This window comes from Triturus cristatus, chromosome 10 (genome assembly GCF_964204655.1).
Source record: "Triturus cristatus chromosome 10, aTriCri1.1, whole genome shotgun sequence".
Lineage (NCBI taxonomy): Eukaryota > Metazoa > Chordata > Amphibia > Caudata > Salamandridae > Triturus > Triturus cristatus.
In genome coordinates, this window is record NC_140593.1 from 1,056,486,297 (window position 1) to 1,056,509,963 (window position 23,667).

Sequence of the window (23,667 nt, forward strand, 5' to 3'; positions counted from 1 at the left end):
TCGGGCCTGTTGCAGGAGATGGTCTCTGTCACGGTAGTGTAGTAACCTTGCCACCATCGGCCTCAGGGGTGCTCCCGGCGTAGAAGGCCTAGCCGGAACCCTGTGGGCTCTCTCAAGGGCAAAAAATGAGGACAGCCCGTCCGGGGCAACCTCCGACCTGAGCAAGCCTTCCAAGTACCGGACAGCATCGTCCCACACCGCAAGTTCCAGAATACCCACTATGCGGAGGTTATTCCTGCAAAAGCGCCCTTCACTGTCCTCCTCCCTCAGCTCCAAAATTCGAACCCAGCTCTCCATCTGCCTCAAGGAGAGCTGCAAGTTGGTCATTTTTTCTGGTACCTCCTCCAGTGTCTTCTCAGTCACCTTTACCAGCTCCTTTAGCTTCTTATGGTCATCCTTGAGCAAAGCGAGATCCACCCCAATAGTGTCTATCTTTGTTTCGAGGGCCTCCCGTGACGCAATGATGGCCTGCATTATATTTGCCAAAGTAGGGCCTCCAGGAGCCTCGACACCTGAGCTCCGCGTCTCGACGTCCTCATCTCCAGATTGGTGCCCGTCCTCCTCCTGGAGGGCTGCGAACCCCTTTTTCTTGGACACACGGCCCATCTCAGTCGCTCACCTGGGGCCACACAAGAATCCACCAGAATCGGGATACCGCAAATCACAACTGTGCCTAATTGTTGGAGCTGTCTCGCCCAGCAAATCAGTTGAAGCAGAGTAAGTCCCAAGCAAGAGCTGGCGTGCCGGGTAGCTGCACCCGGCCTTGGGGGCAAGTAGGCCAGGGATCCCAGGAGCAGGTCCATGTTCTACCCCGGCCTCAGCTAGAAGGGTGGAAGGAAGAAGCGCCGTTCAGACAATGCAACTCAGGGGGCAGCCAGCATCTCGTTAAGGGCCTCCGGCCCACCAACACTGCCACAATTCACCCTTGATGCAGCAGTGTGTCTCAGAAGTCCAGCGGCTCACACGTAGGACCCGGTTACCCAGGCGCTCTTCAGGGCTCGTCCGTTATAAGACCTCCATCCAGTGAAAGCTCCACCTACTTCCAAACGGTCGACATGGGCCAAGTGTCGTCACGGGAACAGTTATTGCAGGGCCACCAGAAGCATGCCCAAATTCCACCGCCGCTACCAGAGCAGTCAGCTCCTCGACACGACCCCCACACTCTATACAAGTCACGCCACAGGAACCAAGGGCCATCCAATCGGGGCAGTCCGGGAGAGAGGTAGGGCGCCTTCCCAGCCGTAGATAGAGCGAGGTATATCTCAGCAAGGCTCTACTGCTCACCCGCGCTGTCACAGCCCACTCCCGATGCAGCGAGGAAGGTTGTATTCTCAGCTGCCCACTCACCGCTGCCAATGTCCCAGATGTATTGCGGGGGCCGCCTGCCAGTCATGCACCACCCCGCAGGAGGCCTACAAACTTGCCGGTCCTCAGCAGGAGTCGAGCATTGCACGTCGGCGATGACTCCGGGGCCGCTCCGCCACCCCCCAGGACTCAGCACTCTCCTACCGCGCTCACAGCCAGTCCGCTCCTCCACTCCAATTCAGAGCCGTCATTTTGGGGTCAGGATGCAGCGCCAAGTCACGGCGCTCCACTCTCCCCGCACTCCGCTCCCTCGCCAGAACTGCCACCAGCCTCTGTGCCAGGGCAGACTCAGGATCCCCCGCCACTCCTCAGGTGCAGTTCGTAACACACAGGACGGTGTAGTTCATGGCGATCTCTCCGTTAGGTCGCGGCCGCCATCTTAGGTCGCCGCGGCCAGTGCACAAAGTCGGGACAAAGAATTGTTCCTTGTTCCGCAATCCAGCCACCTACGACGTTGAGGGAGCTCCCACCAGGGCACCAGATATTCCCATTCAGGATGGGGGATTAGGGGCCCCCTTAATACAGCAGATCGATTACAATGGAGAGAGGCCACGGAGGAGCTCCAAGGTCTGCTTCCTTCTACATTGGCATCAGGCCACGCCCCCTCCTGGCTTCACACTGATACTGCTAACATTTCTCCCTCCCTAAAAAGGAACAGAAAAAAAGTATTAACATGCAATCAATGTGTTTTATGGCCTACAAATTCACAAAAATAGTTTAAATATTGACATAATTAATGGATTAAAAATGGACCTTGCTCATATGCTTTTTGGCCATTTTATTTTAATTGCCATCTTTGAATAGTACTGAACTATGACCAAGTAGATTTTTGAGAGTACATTGGGGTATGTGATATGGAGGGTTAAGAGCAATGTTCATGAGATAGCCAACAAAAAAGCAAGAAATCAATAAAAGTCTGCCTTAAAAGATTGCCAGAAGGGAAGGTATTTATGGAATTTTCTGAAATTCGACTCCGTGAATGACAGCAGAGGGAGTTACAGGGGATGTTGTCTTGCGGATCTAGGGATCTCTACCACATGCCAGTAGTATGCGACCGTTGTCTAATACTCACATTAGGTTTCTGATGCAGAGGTATGGATGTACCAGCTTTGAGAGGTAGCCCATTGCAAAATCACTGAGGGGCCTATTCACAAATAGACATGTGTATATATTTACTCATATGTACATTTACTACTACACCTAAATGTAAATCTCTACTTGCCACTCTTTTGCTATTCGCCATTTTTGAGTGTAAATTTAAGTAAAGATATAGAGTTATATGTCTCTCAAATAATGGTGGCGCTTCCTAGAATGTATCTATTCACAAAGGTAAATTTACAATTAAGTAAAAATCTACATGTGTAACTTTACTTATATACTTTGTAGTAACTGTACTACTTTAGGCTAGTCACTACTTCCGAATGCAAATTTACTACAAAGTATAGAATTACATGTCCCCACCCTGGGCTGTTTCTAAAGATGCACACCAAGCGTATTTGAAATAAAGAAATACAAAGACTTCAACAAACGACTTTTGATTGTTTATCAACCTGTATACATTGCATCGTGTTACTTGCTACTAATTTATATTGCCTCTCATCTTCCTTCTGCGCATGTTTCTACTTGTGGTCAAGTGGCAGCTGACCATTTGAGGTGGGCAATATCTACATACCATGTGACTGACCTAGGTAGTGCAGTTGTCGATAACCTGGCTGCTTTCTCATTTGTTGATTCTGTGGTAGCTGAGTAGGCTAATGCATCAGCAACAATGATCTATTTGTAAAATGACTCCCTGGTTTGAATTCCAGTTAGAGGCTCAGCCTTTTATCCTCCTGTGGTTGATTAAATGAGGAACAGGCGTCCTGGATAATGACAGTTGCATCACAAACATGCCCTTAGTAACACCTGCAACAGCCTTCCGAGACACACAAGCAAAACGCGTATAAACATTATCCCTCAAAACAATTGGGCATTGCATTGTACTGCTCTTGCAGACAATCACTGTAGAATCTTGTCCTACAGCCTGGTTAATGTAGTTCCTTCATGACTTGGGTTACCAGAAGACCCCATTTCATTAGGTTCCAAATGCTGCATTTGTGGTTTTTCTTTTGCAAATCAGTTTTCAGATGTGTTAGTTCAAGTGGATAAACTGAGGGGAAATAGAACAACCCCCATAAAGCTATAGTTTTTAAACTAACACCTAGAACACCGGCACACCATCCCATCGTGGCGGGACTGGCTGTAGCGGGCACCAGGTGTTTTCCCGGTGATCCAGAAGGGTGGAGGCCAGTTTCCAAGTGGTAGGGGCGGTTTTCTTACCGGGGCCTGGTTTTGCAGCAGTACTGCAATATCGCCCCTGTAACAAAACCGGCAGTAGTGCTAAAATGGAAGCAATGCTGTTTCTCGCTGGCACCTAGAGCCTCTCCACCCCCAGGGGGCAGGTGCGGCAGAGTTGCCAGGGCTGGTTGGCATTCCCAGTCAGGCACTGCAACTCATTGATGACATGGAGTCCTCTGGTAAGCTCATTCATTACCCTTGTGGTCAGGCCCCCCCGTACCCAGGGACAGAAACACCTTTTAGTCCAAAATACTTTCAGTTAAGCAGGTTGTAAAGTCCATTGTATTATGTAAAAAACAACCAAAAGTGAAATAAGTAAACTTCAGCAGTGGAGGGATAAAATAAACCCTAGCCAATCAAAAGCAACAATAAACAAGCTATTCACAAACAATGGGCATAGAGGAAAGACATCTAATAAAGATCAGCGAGCAGCGATGAATAATCAAGCCATCTAATGGGCATGAGCGGTCACATAGCCTACTCCGTGTAGTATTGCATACAATATAATGTCTGTGACAGGCACGAATGCCTCGATTTATAATGAGAGGAACAGAGAAGAGGTAATTGTAATGCGCCCTCACCACCATGAATATGGTAGAAGACAACTTTAGGTGCTTTTGTGCCCTGGACTTCCACTTACGAATACAGATTAGATTACCCATGATGTACAATCACACACTTGTACTTGTCTGTAGTGTTTTGAGTAGGGATAGGATGTAGCGTTTATGACAAGAGCTGCCTGCTTTGCAACTGGGGAACCAGGTTCGAGTCCCAGCGTCGGCAAAACATCCTGTGATTGATGGGCCTAAAAAAAATAATATGACCATGTGCAGTGTTACTGGTGCTCATGTAAATGGCTCCAATACCTTCGGGTGGAGTTTGCACTAGATAAAAATTGCAAAATAAAATAATGTAATCAGAAGACATACAGTCTGGCCCAAACACACACACAACCATGCCACACTCTGTGGTACAAACCGCCACAAAACACATACGTAGAATACATGGCCGCACCAACACACACACTCACATAAATCTATGCAACGTTAGAGATGTGAGGCATCATTTACAAAAAAAATACGCAGCGCGGCAGGCGATTTTGCTGTGCAGAGCTGCGTCATCAAGCACAGGGATGTGTTGTATTAATAACAATACAGCGCATCCATTTGCTTTCCCCTGCACTGGAACACAATTAGCTGTGATGCACCAGCTGAGGCAGACTTGTTTCATGTTGCAAGGGTGCCTGTGTTGTGGGGAGGATTGTTTTTGTGCAGGAATAGACACCTTCTAGCGCCAAAACAACCACTGATGGCATTTTGCATTACGCATAGAGAGACGAACAAACAAGGAGAAATATAAGTATTTCTCCTCATCGCACTACTCGTATGCCTCCCCTGGGAGGCATAGGATTGTGATGCAAACGTTGTAAATCCGGGAATGTGTCAGGTTCCATGGATTCTGCGTGGGAACCCCCACAGCAGCACCCATGGAACACCCCTTTCCCGTAGAGTAATGTGTGAAAGGCCCATATATACAAGGCCATGAAAAGCCGCGCAGGGTTACTTTATGTGGCGTAAATATGACCAGGCACACTGCCCCACTGGTGTGTCAAAAAAAGTGATGCGCCGGTGGAGCAATGGCATTGTAAATAAGGCCCATGATGTATAGAGTGCTAGCCGCATACTCTGAAAATGCCAGTTATAGAGGAGAGAGCGACGTACCTGCTTGTGAGGTGAGAACTCTGCCTCTAGGACATGAACACACTATCTCAGGAGAATCGAGCTGAACATGTATTGGCAAGGCCAATAGGCCTATCCTTCATTTGGTAACACGTGCACACTTGTAAACATTCCGTTTGGATGCATTAACACATTAATGCCATGCCTATTGGCTTTTCCAGTGCTTGGTGAAATGAAACCCATTTAGGCCAAATTACAGCCACATATCACCCAAAAAAGGGCAAATGTGCAAACTTGTGCCAAGTTACATGTTTGTCAGTGTATCTCATAAACAGCAAGCACCTGCAAGCTTTTTGAACTGCAACATCTTTATGAATTACCACAATTTACAACTGTAGAGACTTATGTTTAACCAACTTGGCTCAATGAGGAAAAATATTTTATTGACTCTGCCTATATGGAGTTCCTTAATCCTTTGTGGTAATACCACTAATTGGTAGTTGTGTTGCTTCAACCGCAAATCATGATAAACCGGCAAATGTAATATTAAATGTGAATTATGTTTCCAAATTTTTTTCCCACTCAGGGGCCGATTCCGATCTCGCTCGGAAGGGCTCCGAATGCGATCCGGCTTGAAAAAGTACGAGCCGTACATGTGTTTACCGACCAACTCGTACAGCTGTACGAGCGAGCAAGTACGATGCGAGAAACGCCGAAATCTCCGACCGACTCGTTTCCGGGTCCAAACCGCTCCGTACGTCTCATCCGTAAGCAAACCGTGCCGTGCAATGGAGGCGATTTCCGACCGAGCCAGTATGATGCATGATTCGGACAGCCGGATCGAGTCGGAGCCTCCGACACGTAAACGCACCAGAAAGCAGACTTCGGGGGTCCGCACCGGACCTCCCTTCACCCGTGGCCTTACGAATCGGTTGCAGGGGGAGTCCCAAGGGTCCCCCCACACATGCATGTATGGTGCGGATGGCACCAACGCGTACACACTACAGGGGGCGCCCTTGTTTGCAACGTACCCATTCAGTCAATGGCAGCCCGTGTACGTGTCGTATGACCGGCTCCCATTGATTTCTATGGGAGTCCGAGCGACCCGAGTCCGTCAGCATATGGCTGCATCGTACTCGCTCGGTCGGACCCTAGGGGCACGGCTCAGTTGGATAACTCTCCGGATCCGACTCGGACGGAGGGCTTCCCCAACGAGATCGGAATCGGCCCCTTAGAAGTTAAACAAAGCATCCACTTTTTGAAGGTAGTAAAGAAGCCTGCACATCATGTTTATTACACATGCATAATCTCCCTTAGACCCTGATTATTGGGTTACCCATGGCTAGCGTATTTTTCTGTTTTCGTTACGCCTACTCCAAGTATATGACTTAAAATCTATCCAGTGAACTGTGAAACTGGATGTGTGCTTTGTATTCATTGATAGCAACATTCACTATACTGTACCAAAACTGGGTTTGTGCTTCGTGTTCAATGCTAGCAACATTCACCATGCTGTCCAGAAGCGGAGTTTGTGCCTCATGTTCTGTGCTAGCAACATTCACCATGCTGTACAGAATGCTAGCAATGTTCACCATGCTGTACAGAATGCTATAAGATAGAATGGATGATCTGCAATACATTGATATGGACTGACAACCTGTTTACTCCTGTCGTCATGCATTAATGCAAATGTATAACAATGTACTATGAAAAGAAAAACTCCCAATAAAAGAAATTTAAACAAAAAAAATGCTGTACGGAATGCTAGCAACATTCACCATGCTGTACAGTAACTAATGGGTGCATTGTGTTCTGTGCTAGCAACATACACCATGCTCTACAGAAACCGGGCGTGTGCTTCGTGTTCAGTGCTAGTAACATTCACCATGCTGTACAGAAACAGAGTGTGTGCTTTGTGTTCTGTGCTAGCAACATTCACCATGCTGAACAGAAACTGAGTGTGTGCTTTGTGTTCTGTGCTAGCTACATTCACCATGCTGTACAGAAACTGGGTGTGTGCTTTGCGTTCAGTGCTAGTAACATTCACCATGCTGTACAGAAACCGGATGTGTGCTTTGTGTTCTGTGCTAGCAACATTCACCAAGCTGTACAGAAACTGGGTGTGTGCTTTGTGTTCTGTGCTAGCAACATTCACCATGCTGTACAGAAACTGGGTGTGTGCTTCGTGTGCTTTGCTAAGAGCATTCACCATTCTGTTCAGAATGCTACAACATTCACCATGCTGTACAGAAACTGGGTGTGTGCTTTGTATTCTGTGCTGGCAACATTCACCAAGCTGTACAGAAACTGAGTGTGTGCTTTGTGTTCTGTGCTGGTAACATTCACCATACTGTATAGAAACTGGGTTTGTGCTACTTGTTCTGTGCTAGTGATGCAGCGGAAGGAAGGGGGTTTTGCCAGAATTTACCATCCAAGCCCAAATTTCAACACCCACCAGTCTCCTTTTCTGCTGCGTAAAACTAATAAACAATTTTGTCTATTTAATACCAATTCTCATATTTGTGTGGTCCTCTCTCTCTGATGGACCTTTTAGAATTGTAAGGGATTGGCAAAGAATTAGACAGATCCTAACCTTATGAGGACCTAAACAGAAGCAAATAATATGAAACTCAATAATTATATATACATTAATAATGACAGACTCTGATTACGTTTTAGGTTACTTTATCTATTTTAAGAATGTGAATACTCATCAAGTACAATACAGCTCGGATCATAGATTGTCACACAAGAGAAACAGTATACAATTTAGTATGTAATACATAGAAACATCTCTCAGCGAGCCATTTGTGAATGAATAGGCGTAGAGAAAAAAGACAAAAGAGCATTTGCAAATAAGATCAATGCAAATTTTGAATATTAATATGAACCTAGAAATAACCATAGCACGGAATACTAATGGTCAGAAGAGCTACCCACCGGACGGAAGGGTACACTGAGGCACCCTCCCAATGTTAAGAGGAGCAAAGTTAAAGAATCAGGATCAGCAGAACATCAGGCAGCCAGTTAAGTAATGAAACAGCAACACAGCCCTCTCCTCTCACAGAGTTAAAGTCTCTCTCTTACCAAGCCAGCCTGCCTATAAATTCTAGCACTAGTAGTTATAGCCTAATTCATGAAATATCCAGCCCCCCATGTAGCAAAACTCAAAAATTCTACAATTGGACTAGGCCACTTCCAGTGCACCTGACTCTCAACAGGTCCTTTGTCTTGAGAAAACCATCGTCATCATCCTTCAGCAGAGGAAACTCTGATAATCTCTTCTGCGGCTTGCACATGTCGCTCAATTGTATTGTTGCAAAAACGTTCAGCATGATTGTCCACAAGTATACTTTCTCTGGTTGGCAAGGAAATTCCATTTATAACATTCATTAGTTCCTCCACATAACTATAGCCATCATCAGGACAATATACATTTCTTTGCAGCCAACATTTTAGAACGCAAATTAAACCTACAAAGACTTTTGAGGCCTTCACTGCAGAACAGTAAAGTGTGCCTTTTCTCTAGGAAAAACAAATACACAAATTGTTATCAAGTTACAGCAAAACTTACTTATTAATGCTCTATTAATGCGTTGCCCTTCACTACACATTATGTACATATTTTTGAAGAGTTAGTGGAAAAGAAATGTTTCTTTTAAAACTAATTGCTTCTATCATTATTTTCTTTGGCTGTCATCTGTGCATTAATCATTTACGTTTGTGACCTACTAAAAAATACTGGAAACCACTTGTCTTTTTCCAGCACATTTGCACAAGTTTCACATTCTCCCTATCTCCTTTCCTAAATACCCATTTTAGTCTTTTCTTGGTTAATTTTTACACAACATTTGGTTAATAATCCACTCAGTGAGAAGCTTGATCCGAGCAGGTTTTTTTTTATTTTGCAAAACCCTGCTTCATCACAAGCAACATTCACCATGCGATACAGAAACTGGGTATGTGCTTTCTGTTCTGTGCTAACAACATTCACCATGCTGTACAGAAACTGGATGGGTATATATTGACACTGGTACCCGGCGAGCCTTTTGTACCTCGGTGCACACTGCTGAACATGTATTTTTGACCAAACAAATATTCTTAAGTGAAAGGGATGCAAAATCATTTATACTCACAAACAGATGGTGAAAATAGGAATCCTGTGATAAAAAGTATTGCAATTTTCACTCAGACCCGTAAAAGCAGCAGTTCATATGAGAATTTCATGTATTAAACAACAAAAAAACTAACCAACTTCACCCAACCCCTGTCCTATCAGGCACAGTCTTTCATGCTGTGGTATCGTATTAACATATGTTAATACTACAGGACTTTAAATTGTAAAAAAATGATAGTTCTATGGACATTTGCTTACACAATGTTAACATGATTTTCCAGTCTGACTTTTTCCAAATGAAGCTATTTTTTGGGTTGAAATGTTTAGTGCTGTCACTTTTTGATTCTGAATGTTATTTTAATTTTCCTCCACAGCTATGGAACCTGGACACATGGAATATTCAGGAAACTGGGGATCCCTGGACCGAGGCCCCTTCCATTCATTGGAACATTCCATAGGTACAGGAATGTAAGTGCAGCAGCTTTAAGATTTCTCTATGCCATTGCCTTGTTTCATTGATCACACATCTGTCAACACTACAGTCGTCAGGAGTTCAAGGAACATGTGCTCACCAGATGAACTCAGCTTTGTGAACATAGTTATGCAGGACAGGGTTGGTCCCAGCTTCTGGTAGCTGGGGTGCTGCAGCAAAGGAACTTGTGTGGTTTGGCGTACCATTTAAGGGGCGTGTCTGCCACGTCTACCAGGCAGACAAGTATTCAGGAAAAATAAATTATGTCTATCAGCGCCTGGCAACACCTGGCAATGCACATTATGTCCTCTTTCATGCTAGTTCGTTCACTGTCCTTCGTACTGCACCTTTTTTGTTTTCCTCCTTGACAGTTCTCTCTGTGTCACTTAGGTAGCTCTTCTTGTTCTCTCAGTACTCACTGCATTTTAGCTCCTGTTCTCCATCATCCATGCATTGGGCATATTTGGCAGATTCCATCACCCCCATTTGTTCAGTCTGTCAGACTCAAGTTGCAATGGATTTGTATGTCCGAAAGTTGTCCACTGAACGCATCAATGGCTCAGTAACTTTATCTTGATAAGGTTAAGAGAGTCGCAGTGACACTCATCCTCTTCTGATGTCCTCTATACTGCAGTGAAGGCTTCACAACTTGAGGCATCAAATATAAACAACGGTTCACTCAGGATTTGTAATTAATTCTGCAAAGGCCTAAAAGCCAGTTGTTCAGCACAATGAAGAATGTGAGGCACACTTCCAGTACATAGGTGCAAGGGGTAGTTCATGATTCCAACAGTAGATTCACAATCAAAAACAAAAAAATCTAACTCTCCGAGCTATTTAATAACCTGAGGCTTCCGTAGACTCCACTAGAAGAAGTCAAAGAGTTCCAACAGTTCAAGGAAGTTCTTTTGGTGATACTCTAGAAGAAGTTTTAGAATGCTAGTTTTTCAAATTCCACGGTAGATCCTTGAATCCACAGTAGATCCTTGAATCCTACAGTATATCCTTGAATCCCACTGCTGGCCTCAGATGGGGGATGCTATCATAGCTTTGGGGTGCATGCATGGAGACAGGATTGGCTGTGCAGGTGATTGATTGGGGTGGGTCACAATTAGACAGCGTGCGTTGGCGGCCTTACTCTTGCCGCACCAGTGGGGATGCTATCCTGAGTGGCAATACACAGAGCAACAGGTGGAATGGACAACTAATAATGCCCCACACCAGAAGTGGGTGGTATTTGAGGTGAGCATTTGAAGGCAAGCCATGACTCAGTCAGCCCTATATTTAGGGTGCCCTGCTGAACAGAAGCTGGTGTGCACAGGCACCAAAAAGGAGAGACATGGTTACATTTGTTTGAGTACTACAGCACATCCTTATCCGTGATAATTATATCTGTTAACAGTAAGAAATGAGCACTTGATTACACTGTTTAGATACTTTAACATTAAGGAAAAGAACTCTGCTTATTTGAACTGCTCGGCGAAAGAGTTGAGTAGTCTCTCTCTCGCTCTCTCTCTCTAATCCATTCCCCTTTTCCACTGGGAAAAACCATGAATGCTGGCTTACATTCATTTAAGTTGCAGAGGCGCATAATAGGAGTGATTACTGACAATGCTGTATACCTGTGCCTGCTGTGCAGAAGGGAACACCAGCTGGGATCTGCATGGAAAGGACACTTGTCCAAATCTGTTTTCTGTGGTCACCAGACATCTTTTTTCAGTGGAGTAGGTGTAACCAGTGTGCCATGGTCTCAAGATATGTGTGTGAAATGTGCCCCAGATTTGATATTTGTGGAGTGGCAACTAAATGTGATTTGTTTGATGTAGGGTGTCGAAGTGATCTTTGTTTCAAGGAGCACTGCTGAGTAATAGGGACGTCAGATATGGGCTGTGTAGAATGTACTCCAAGGACTGTATATCACATTGTGCCATGAGGCGCAAGAGGTGAGTGCTCCCCCAGGGCACAATAGTATTACAGAGGGGGCCGTATATGCTTGTGCGCCCCCTACTGTAATACTTATAGCACTGGCGCACATGTTATGACAGCGCTATCATTAGAGGGTGTTCCCTCATTTGCATGGGGGTGTGTCCCCATTCAAATGAGGGAATCATTTTGCCTCTGCAGTCTGCACCTGTGCCGTATTGTGGATGCGGGTGCAGAGGCAAATATGTCTATAGAGGCGCACTGAAAGAGTGCTACAAAAGGTGGCGCACTTTCAGTGCACCACCTAAAGGCAACCCTCTCCAGGGGAGAAAGGAGGGACCATCGACCCCCCCTCCCCAAGACATCCCCCTGCAGGTGGGTGCAGTCACTCACTGCAACCCCCTGCAAGTAGATCTCTCTCCCCTCTTGAAAGTGCAGGCAGGTTGCCACCGCTTTCTTTGTAATATGGCGCACTGTCCCTGTTTGTGCCTGGCACACCTTTTGAAAGGTGTATTATGGCACAAACAGGGAAAGTGTGCCGGATTCATAATATGGCCCCAGATTTATTCTGTGGCAAATGAAAGCTAAATGTGATTGTGGGAAATGGACCTCAGATATTTTCTGTGTAGGTTGACTCTAAATGGGATATTTTGAGATGAACCCAGATGTGATCTTCATGATGGGGATATCAGATAAGGTATTTAAGAACATAAACAGAATAGGATAGCACACAGCTGAAATCCAAGGTTGAACTCTTCAACTGCTTCATTATTTCAGGTGGCAATTTATCGACTTAGAACAACAGGCATGCTAGACACTCTGTTCATCACTTTATGTATTTCATTATAGGAAAAAAATCCATTCATATCACTTTTAGTCACAACAAGTTTCGTCCTTCCAATGAACTGTTTCATGCTTAATTTGTAAATAATTTAAAATGTGAAGTTGGAGTCCATTAACGCAATTCATTTATCAAATAAAATTCATCTTCATTTTAAAATACTGAAAAGGGGAATCGTGCTGGGTACACGTTTATGAATGGATGTTCTTTAATTAAATACATAAAATAATAGAAACGAATGACGGAATAAAGATTTGAAATGTGCAGCATGGACACTGAGATCAGAATGGCAAGAATTCAAAATGTAATTTGTGTGCCAGAGGTGCAAGATGTGATTTGCCCGACAGGGATGTCAGAAAGAAGTTTGATAGGGGAGTCGTGTAATTCCTGTGGCAGGAATACCAGATGTGATCTGTGTGGCAGGGCCAAAAGATGTTCTTTTTAGGTCTCGAGTAGACAGCGCATGCACTGTCTCTTCGAGACATTTTGTTTACTGTTAGTGGGCTTGGAGCCCGCACATTACTTACCATTGGTGGGCTTCAAAGCCACTCTCAATTGCTGCCTGCTGGTCAGTTCTGCGGTCGGCACTTCCCTCTTCTTGCATGTGACCCTCCTATGAAGCATGGCCCAAGGACTTGTGTCCTTACACAGCTTGCACTTTTGGGACCTATTGTTTCTTTTTGTAGAGACACTACGCAGTGCATCTTTCCAAGCCGACTCTGTCATTTGGTTGTTGTTTTAGGCTGTCCAGCTTGACTTCGTCTCTCCAATGAGTACTTGCTATCTGTAAACAAGCCTTTAAATTTTGTTCTTATCTTGTCTCATTTGGTGTGAATTCAAGGATAAAAGTCAAATGTCAAACTTTGTATTCCGAGGGAACTTGGTGTTTACTTTACTTTCACTGTCTGCAAAGTGAGAGAATATATGTGACAATCCATCCTGCTGAGTACCAATGCGAGAGGACAGGCTGTAGGATGTTATCTTTTCTAACACACAACAAAAATGAACTGTGCTGATATTTCAGAATACATCAGAATGAGAACAGTAGAAATTAAGCCATTTTTTTTTGTAATTCTGAAGTGTGGTGCAAACAAATATTTTAATATTATCAAAACAGATCAATACACTTGGCGACGACATTTCCAAACATTATCATTTGTGCACGGTTAAACTCTATGTCTGTTCAATTGGAAATGTGTTGTCTGTAATGGCAGTGCACTATCACACCATGCATACTTCACACTACACCACTCCACCTTACACTATTCCTCCCTACAGCACTCTACACCACTTCACTCTGCTCCACTCTATGCCATGCCACTCCACGCCATGCCACTCCACGACACCCCACTGTAAGACACTCTATGACACAGCTTGCCACTCCACTCTACACCTCTCCACTTCACACCCCTCAACTCCACACCCTCCACTCCATTCTACACCACTCCATTTATCCCCACACCACCCCTATATACCCTAACCCAATCTACCCCACTCCACTCCAATATATACACCATTTCACTACAATCTTCTCTACTCCACTTCAATCTACCATTCCAATCTACCACACTCTAATCCATCCAATCTGCTCCACTCCAACAAATCCCACTCCACCCTAATCTACTACCACTCTACCCCACTTCAATCTACCCCTCTACTCCACTCCAATCTATCCCACTTTATTCCACTTCAATCTACATTACTCCACTCTACCCCAATCTCCCCCACTCCACTCTACCCTACTCCAATTGACATAATCTACCCAATCTACCCCCTACACCCCCATCTACCACGCTCCACTCTAACCCAATCTACCCCTCTCCACTTCACCCCAATCTTTCCCACTCAAATCTAACACACTCCACTCCAATCTAACCCTCTCCACCCTAATCTATCCCACTCCAGTCTAGCCCAGTCTACTCCACTACACTCTACTCCACTTCAATCTACTGCACTCCACTGTACCCTCTCCACCCCACCCCACTCCTCTCCACTCCAACCTACCCTACTCCACTCCAATCTATCCCTCTTCAAACTACCCCACTCCAATCTACCCCACTCCATTCCAACCTACCTCACTCTATTCCAATCTACCTGACTTTAATCCACCTAATCTACACCGGTCCAAGAACACAATTCTACTCCAATCTGCCCCACTCTACCCCATCCACTTAAATCTACCCCACTCAAATTTTTCCCAATCTACCCCAAAATGCCTCATTTCACTCTACCACAATATACCCCGATCTACCGTACTCCTGTCTACAGCAGTCCACCCAAATCTACCCCAATCCACCAAAATCTACCCCGCTCCACTATACCTCACCCCAATCTGCTCCACTCCATTCTACCCCACTCTTTTTCACTTAATCTACACCAGTCTACCCCACTCCAGTTGACCTCATTCTACCCCAATACACACAACTTCAATATACCTCACTCTGCCCCACTCCCCTCTGAACCAATCTACCCCCAGTCCACGCTATCTCAATCTACCCCACTCTACTATAAACTAATCTACCTCACTCCATGCAACTCTAAACCAACCTACTCCACTCCACACTACCTTAGTCTACCCCATTCCACACTACTCAAACCTACCCAATTCCACTCCACTCCAATCTACCCCACCAACACCACACCACTAACATTTAGCCATGCTGAACAGCAGCCACACTTGTGTACAACATGACAAAAACACATTACCAGAGGCAGGAGCTCTCGCATAGGCGAGACCTATTGGCTTTGCAAATGCCTGTTGCGAGAGTGATCCCAGATGTGATTTCGGCTGTGCAAATGTCGCAGATGATCTCTGTGAGCAGGAAGTGGGTTTTTTGTGGTGCAAGGAGGGGGGTACAACATGTGATATTTGTATGGAAGAGTGAAAATTGAAATCTCACAATAAGCAAGAGAAATTATTTTTTAATCAAGGGTACTGTTCTACTTTCCTTTCCATGTATTTGCAGGATTTGACCTTTCTTACCTCTCACCCAGTAGTCTTACACCTGCGCTCCCTGGAGGCTCTCTTGGTTAGTCTTCATGAGAGACATCTATCATGACCAAAGTGTTATGAAGTAGATAGGAGTGATAGAGGGCAAAACACTTACACATTTAGGGCCTTATTACAAGTTTGGTGGTCCCAAAATCGGGTTCACCTCCACCAACTAGGCTGTCTGCCTGCTGTATTACGAGTTCGGTGGTTTGCTGAACGAAACACCGCCAGAGCACCATTGACGCCACCAGCTATTCGCCAACTGCTGCAACGGCAGTCGGGGAAAAGCAGCTGTCATAGGGTAGTACAGAGAAGTTCACCACTGTCCGTACAATAAGTTGGCTTTCAGACCAGCAAAGCGTGGCGGTGAGACCGCCTGCTTCGAATTGGCAGAATTGAAGGATTTAGGGTGCAGACCCAACCGTTTCCCTTTCCTCTCTTCAGTCACCGGCGTGGATAGCTTCCTCCAGGGCTCCCCTTCACTGCTGCATCTTGGCCAAGACGAAAATGACCCTGTTGGCACCGAAATTCAGGTAAGTCCGTTTTGTAGTATTTACCCATGGACTGCACTGGGCACATATGGTCCAGACACCAGCAATGTGAAAATACTGGTAGTAGGTATTTTTTCACGTGTCATGCATATGTGTACACTGCAGTCATAAAATACACACCTGCATCAACACATATGAAAAAATGGACACCGCCTTCAGAAACACCACTGCCAGCCCATTATGAACATCGTAATTCGGCGGACGGGAGACTGCGATCACAGCGGTCTTCTGGGGACCGGCGCTGCCACAGTACAGCAGTTGGACTGCCAAACTCATAATCAGGCCCCTAGTCTAATGTGTGAGTATCAGATGTTTTCACGCTATTACGTGAGTCACAGCCATTCTCTCCTTGCTGACTAGTCGTTTGTGGAAAATGCAGTGAGCTAACTAAAGTTTGCGCCACTGTAATTTTTTTGGTAGAGGAGTCTGAATTTTGTAGCAGAATGGACTAAATGTAGCAAAAAAGGGCAAATTATGTGGCACATTTTATAGTCTTATTATTTCACAATTTTTTATTTTAAACCAGATTGATAAGAAAGGACTCCAAATACTTGCAAAACCCATAGGTTTCTTATGAAAGGAAATTATATATAGTCACCAGAGCCTATTGAAAAAGTGACTCGCCAACAAGTAGTGATTTTGTTTTGCATTGATGGTCATGAACACTATTTTATAATAGCGTCCCTCATAATTCCAAGAGCAAAATAGTGTGTGTTACAATAAGTGTTACAATAAGTGTGCACAAGTAGACTTGTTTTATGTCGGTGCATCAATTTTGCTGCATTTAGCAGAAAACAATCTTTCACGTATATGCTTATGGTAACACACACTGTTTTTCTCTTGGAATCAGAAGGAGAAATGTAAAACAGGTGTGCCTCTTTCATTCTGCCTATCAGCTGTATATTTTAGAAATGTTCTTTGGTTTTTCTTTTATTGTGAATGCACACTTGGGCCTTTCAAGCTCTTCTTTCCTATAACAAAGAGCCCTGTAGATCTGTAGCATACAGGCCTACCTGGCCTTCTATTCCACTGGTCATTTCCCTAACGAGCTGGACAGTGGAGGCTCCTTCGCTATGGTGGAGGAGCGTCGCCCTACTGAATAAAAGGAAAACTAACATGATAATAACTATTGGTATTATCATTTTAGTTTTTCTTTGCAGTCAGCGGCTGGCGGGGGGGACCGGGCACAGCAGGGAAGAGGAGTGCTTTGCAGTCTCATTAAGTCGGCATGACTGCTTGACTGGCCCTCTCGGGCCGGCCAAACATTCATGTGTACTTTGCATCTTCCCCACCAGGATGCATTACGCAGCCTGGTGAGGATCATGCAAAGCTTCCCATTCCCCATCTGAGCAATGATCCACGGCACTCAGACCAATCACAACGCTGCATTGCAGCGTTGAGATTAGCTCTGGGGAACTTGAGAGCTGGGTGCTTCCTGCTGCTGGTTGGGACTGCATGAAGAAGGAAGAGCACGGAGAACGGAGGAGAGGTGGTGGCCGGCCATTTCAGGTAAGTTTTTTTTTTATTTTTTCTTCGTCCCTCGTCTCCACCTCCCCCCACCTCACCACCCGAGTCCGGTAGCAGCCGCTACTGGACCTGAAGCCTTTACACACCCTTTTCCTTCACTCCTGGTTCCTCTCTCACTTTCCACAACTCCCCAAAGGGGCTTCAGGAGAGAGACAGAAAGGGAGAAAGAAAGGAAGAGAGGGTTGAAGAGAGCGGGAGATCAGAGAGGAGAGAGAAGGGAGAAAAAGGATGGAAGGTGTGAGAGAGAGAGAGAGAGAGAGAAAGACTGAGCAAAGCAAGGAAGCATGGATGGTTTCAACATTTTTGTCAGGGCTTGTTTTGGTTCCCCAGTAAGGCCCTGGTGGCATATGTCACATATGTATAATGTGAGTGACATGCTATAAGGGACTGTGAGATTTAAGACATAAGACCTTAAAAAGAGAAATGTAATAGTGTTTTTATGTACTCTGGGTGCCCTCTTGAAGTAACTGCAGCTCTAACAGTGGTGTTTCTCACGAATAATGAACAATATTTTGTTGTGAAAACGAAGGAATCATTGTTTCTACATTTAAATATGTAACGATTTTGACAACCTCCCTTTCCCAGTCCATGAAATGGAAACGTTAATACTGCCGCTGAAGATTGTCATGCATTAGCACCAGCTTAACACTTAAATTCAGCAATCAACAACTGAAGGTGGCCAGTTTTACTTAGATTATTTCTTCATTTATAGCATATTCAATAAACAAATTATCATTATACATAGCACCATATTTTAATAAGTATCATTAAAAACATGTAATAAAATGCAAGATTATAAAACCACAGTCAATAATACAAAACAGCAACAAATTTAATCAACAAATGATTCTGAGAAAATGAGTGAGTTGGGAAGTAACCAAGATCAAATGGGATGTTGCAAGTCAGGTCAATTACTGTCCTTGTTCCAGGACTCCAAAGTTCTGAACATCCAGCTGACAAATATCAGGGCACAAGTGCAAACCTGGCTAGTACGACCTTGGAGAGATAAAAAAAAAAAAGATTCAGACCGTATTGTTTGTATCGAGTCAAAAGTGAACAGGGGTTTTAAATATTTTCTGTAGGGAGCAGATACATAAATCAGTTGAACAACAGTCTTTAATGTGTCTATACTCCAGGCTCAGTCAGCCTTAACTCAGAGTAATGAAAGGTAAAATGGGGTCAAGGAGGAATCTGTAGGTGTCTGTAGAGGCCCTAGTATAATCCTAAGGGAGGAGAGTAGATTTCGATTGACATACTGAACTTTGATATTTTCTTCATTTTAAGTTTAACAGCTTTTAAGAAAATATTCTGACATGACCATGTCAAATTTCACTCTTAGAGTAAACTCATTATAAATAAAGATGGCTACATTTTTTGCGAGAGCGCATGAGCCCAGCTGTCTATAAATTGAATAAAGAAGAGTCATGTAATCACACATTTTAACTATGTCTTAAACCCTATTCAAGTCACACAATTTCACGGGGAGTACTCTGTCTAACCCTAAAATACTCCTAGGATCAGATACTTCAAGATATTCCAAATTCAGCATTATGTTTACCTTTTAAATAAGCTAGAACAATAATAAAAACAGGGGCAATGATGGCAATAAAAACCTCCAAAACCATGGGGTAAGATTATGTTGTTTTTTGAAAAACAATGGAACCCAATATCAGATTGATGAGTTTTATTATTTAATGAAGCCAGTTGTTTAGACCAAGATAGATTAGAGGACATGGTAGTGGCCAAATAATCATACGTTTGAATTGTCTACAGGCTTCTGCTTTTATGTGGCCAAGTAATCCTCGCAGATCTAACAAATGTCATAATTGTAGTTTTAGGTATATTCATCTAAGGCCATTTATTTTTTTACAATCTGGGGAATAAAATCCTAGCTCCACTGAAGCACAATAGGGGTCTTATCCATTGATATGAGTTTATTGTGTTTGCTGTCCGGGTTAGGGGGATGCCATTGAATCATAGAAACTAGGAAAATAGATTGGTCAGACATATAGTTTAAGGTTTGGGGGGCAAAAGGCAGTCCTGCTTGACACCAGTGCTGGTTGGCATCCTATTGATATATTCCTAGTAATTATCAATTTGTATTTGCAACCAATTCAATTCATGTAGCTTTTACATAAAATACAGTAGCAAGGGGCTAATGTCCTGGGCTTTCATCTTAGTCAGAAGTCTCTTCTGTCAACCCTGTTAGATCCATTACCAAAACCAATGAAATAATTATAGACTGCAACTTTATTCATTTGTACTACCTGACCAGCATATGGCCGAATAAAGGGCTTAATTTAGATCTTGGCGGATGGCTTTCTCTGTCACAGCGGTGATGGATATCCTGTCTGCCGAAATATAAATCCCATTATATCCTATAGGATTTATATTTCAGCGGAAGGGATATCCGTTATCGTTGTGACGGAGTAACCTGTCTACCAGGAACTAAATCAGGCCCTGAATCTTCAGCTGTTGGAATGAACATGATTGTAACTTGTAATTAAATTAATATAAATAAAGAGTGCAGAAAAAGAAACATGATCAACAGTTTTATCTCTATAAATAAGGTAGTCCGCAATTCGAGCACGTCACAAGGAATTTAATTTAACATTGGTTGGGTGTCATTGACTGGGGCGTGCTAGTTTTTTTCACTTATGCCACAATCAGGGTGGATGTTTTTTGCTGAGGTATCTCAGAAGATATGTCAAGATGAGATACCCATTCTTGTTCCCTCCTATTTTGGTGTATTTGTCAGTTACTTTATACATCTTTTTTAATAAGTATGGTGTTTTGTGTGTTTAATGCACAAAGTGCAAATAGATGAGCTTTTTACTTTTTTTATAGAAACATTTCATTGACATTTTGCAGGTAAACATTAAACTTTTTGCCTCATACAGTAATAGATTGGACACAAAGAGCTGAATTAATGTCACAAGGAGATAGAACGAGCCCCACAAAATAACTCCCCCACGTAAACAACAGGTGCTATGAATGGTAGTTAGATTGACGGCCTGTGGTAGTCCCACCATTGTTTCCAGACTTTATCATATTTGTGAGGGCACCCCCTGACTACATAAATCATCTCCTCCAATTTTCCACACCAATCCATCCCCTTTGTCTGCACCTCTAGTGAAGGGGCAACAGAGAAGGTCCAATTGCAAGCATTGGCGCGTTTAGCAAGTCGAGTGCCCAAGCCGATCAAAGGCCTGTCTCTCCTGTGCCCCCCCAATTCATCCAGGATCCCAAGTAAAGCAATTTTCGAATCAACATCTATAGGCATACCCACCACAGCAGATAACACAGCTAGAACAGAAAACCAAAATCTTTCTATCACAGGGCATTGCCACACAAGATTTAAAAAATCCCCTACTAGGTTCCCGCACCCACGACATGCCGGGGAGCTCTGCCCTGCTCAGTCAGAGAGGGGTCATGTAGGACTGATGGAGGTATTAAAATTGGGTAAAGCAGAGTCTGGCTGAGCCAGCTAGGGTGCAAGGAGCCTTACAGGCACCACACCAGTCTGCTTCATCCCAAGGCCCTACCTAACCCTCACACGCTTCTTTCAGTAATAGTAGTGATGTTGGTGAGCGTATCACAGGGATCTATACATCTGGGATATTCTGCCCTAGCTCAAGTGGCCCATGATGATTTTGTTTTCCAGGGGACTGTATTCAGGAAATTCTGAAGCTCATTACTATGAGCATGTAGGGCATGCCTGAGTTGTAGATAACAGTAAAATTGGGAGGATGGCATCTGACATTCTGTCTGGAGTTCTTGAAAGGAATTCATATATTGGGCACCCCAAACATCACCAAGACACGACAGCCCCATAAAGTCCAACCCTTTGAATCCCCCTTAGAAGGGGACCAGCTGTTTACTTTTAATGCAGTCCCCCTTTAAAACAGGATTTAGGAGAGGAATGAAATGTAGAATAACACTGAAGGCGGGGAAGGGATTAACTGATGGTGCGCTTGTCACTACACAAGCAAGTACAAGGACAATATTACCTACTTCCCCGACCTAAAAGCTTGTCAACAGCATTGATCTTTTAAATGTCTTATCTATACTGTTGGACCGGGTTAGAATTGTATTCAAATTAGCTTGAGTCTTCTTTATGGGGTCATTGGTTTTGATGCCACTAATATAACAGGGTTTGTTTCTAACTATTACAGGCTCTTTCATTCAAGAGAAAACAACATGCTATAAGAAAATGGTTGCTCTCAAAGCTATGGATGAATATATAATCATAGACTTTGTCAGAAAACCAGGCATAGACACAAGTGTAGTCAAAGAAAGCTCAGGGACCGGGAAGATATATATGGGTGAAGTCAAAAGATGAATCCGGTAGAAATCTGTATTTCAGTGATCTCAGTTGCACACTCATGAGCTCAAGGTACAGTTCTTTGCCACTGAGATTACTTCAGGACTTATGAAACACAGAGGGACGAAGCCAAATAGATTGTTGCAGGCATAGATATTAACATCCTAGCCTTCTGTCCCAAATAAAAAACTGTTGAAATCACTTGTGAACACAGTAGGAAGATGTACATATTATGATTATTATAAGTTTACATGCAAAGGGATCACATGTTCCTTTGGTGGGAGTGAGACCTACATTTAATAAAAGAAAAGATAAAAAATAACATCTTGATATTGGTTGCACTTGAAATGAGAAAATTGTAATAATCGGGTGCCTAACCAGGTCTAGTGCACCACTAGTGGTCTTTACCACTATAATGAGTCCACCTTTAGGGTGTTAATGTGTTGAGGGCGCAGCTCTGATGCCAAAGACAGTGTCAATCAATCAGGAAATTGTAGGCGCGCTACTTACTCGCTAGTCACTTCTTCAAATGCAAAATCAGAGCTGTGTCCGCATTCCTGCAGACATACAAAAACATAATTCTGAAGGAAGGTTAAGGAAGATGTCATCCTCTCAGTTTGCTATATGTCTACACAAGTCTACAATATTTCATGTGCACATGTTTCATTTGAAAGACATAGATGAGTTAGGTCTCTTATTTCATAAACATTCTTGTGTATGGTGGTGAATTGTTAATTCAAGAATCTTACCAGTAAAATTAAAGCTTATCCAGGTGACACCAGCCAAATCACTCGTTCTGTTGTCCAAAATATCGATTACCTCTCAGATATAATTGATGGTTTTAAGTAGTTTGCGATAGAAGCATTATACAGACTTGAACCAGTAAGGTTACTGAATCATGCATGTAGTGAGTTGTGGTGAAACTGATCCACAGTATTATGTAGAGCATTGATTTAAGGTGGCTGTAAATAAGCTGGATAAGGTTCATCATATTCAGGTTATATTTATATGCACATATTGTGCAAATGTGGAGAAAGTTGTAGGACACGAAGGATATTGTTGTGTTGGAGAGAGTAACTCTAGTGCATTTTTCCTGTGGGTCAATTTTGGCCTCCAGAAATTCTACCCTTTCGCAATGACTTGTGTTAATATTAGTTACATCTGGTATTGTATTAACAATTTCAATATAATTTTCCTGTTAAAGCTATCAAAAGGTCTTCCGACTGGAAAAGAGAAATAAATATTAATTTATATAACGTACCACAAAGGGTTTTTTCTATCTGTTAATATTTGGAGATGGTCAATGTGAGTGGTTCAACTTAACATCTAGGTAAATGGGTGGTGCTAATTTGGAAGACCTACCTCCTTTATTACAATTATTTGATTCCTTGCCTTTGGAAAAAAATAGTTGCTCATATTAGGCAATAGGCAGCCCTATTAATGATAGTCTTGGCCGCAGAAGGGGTTTGTGATCGGATGCTCTGGATGTCACTCCTTAAAGGGGTTACCCCCTGATAAGCTGCTTTACGACTTTCCACT

The 23,667-nt window shown here is 43.6% G+C and overlaps 1 protein-coding gene across 3 annotated transcripts in view; it reads left to right on the top strand.

The window, feature by feature from the left end:
- LOC146796555 (cytochrome P450 3A24-like) overlaps positions 1-23,667 on the top strand; it is a 318,208-nt gene that overhangs the window by 116,782 nt on the left and 177,759 nt on the right. For all 3 annotated transcript variants that reach the window (XM_085629191.1, XM_085629190.1, XM_085629189.1), the window contains exon 2: positions 9,873-9,966. In XM_085629191.1, the coding sequence (XP_085485317.1) occupies positions 9,873-9,966 (94 nt within the window). The remainder of the gene's footprint in view (positions 1-9,872; positions 9,967-23,667) is intronic.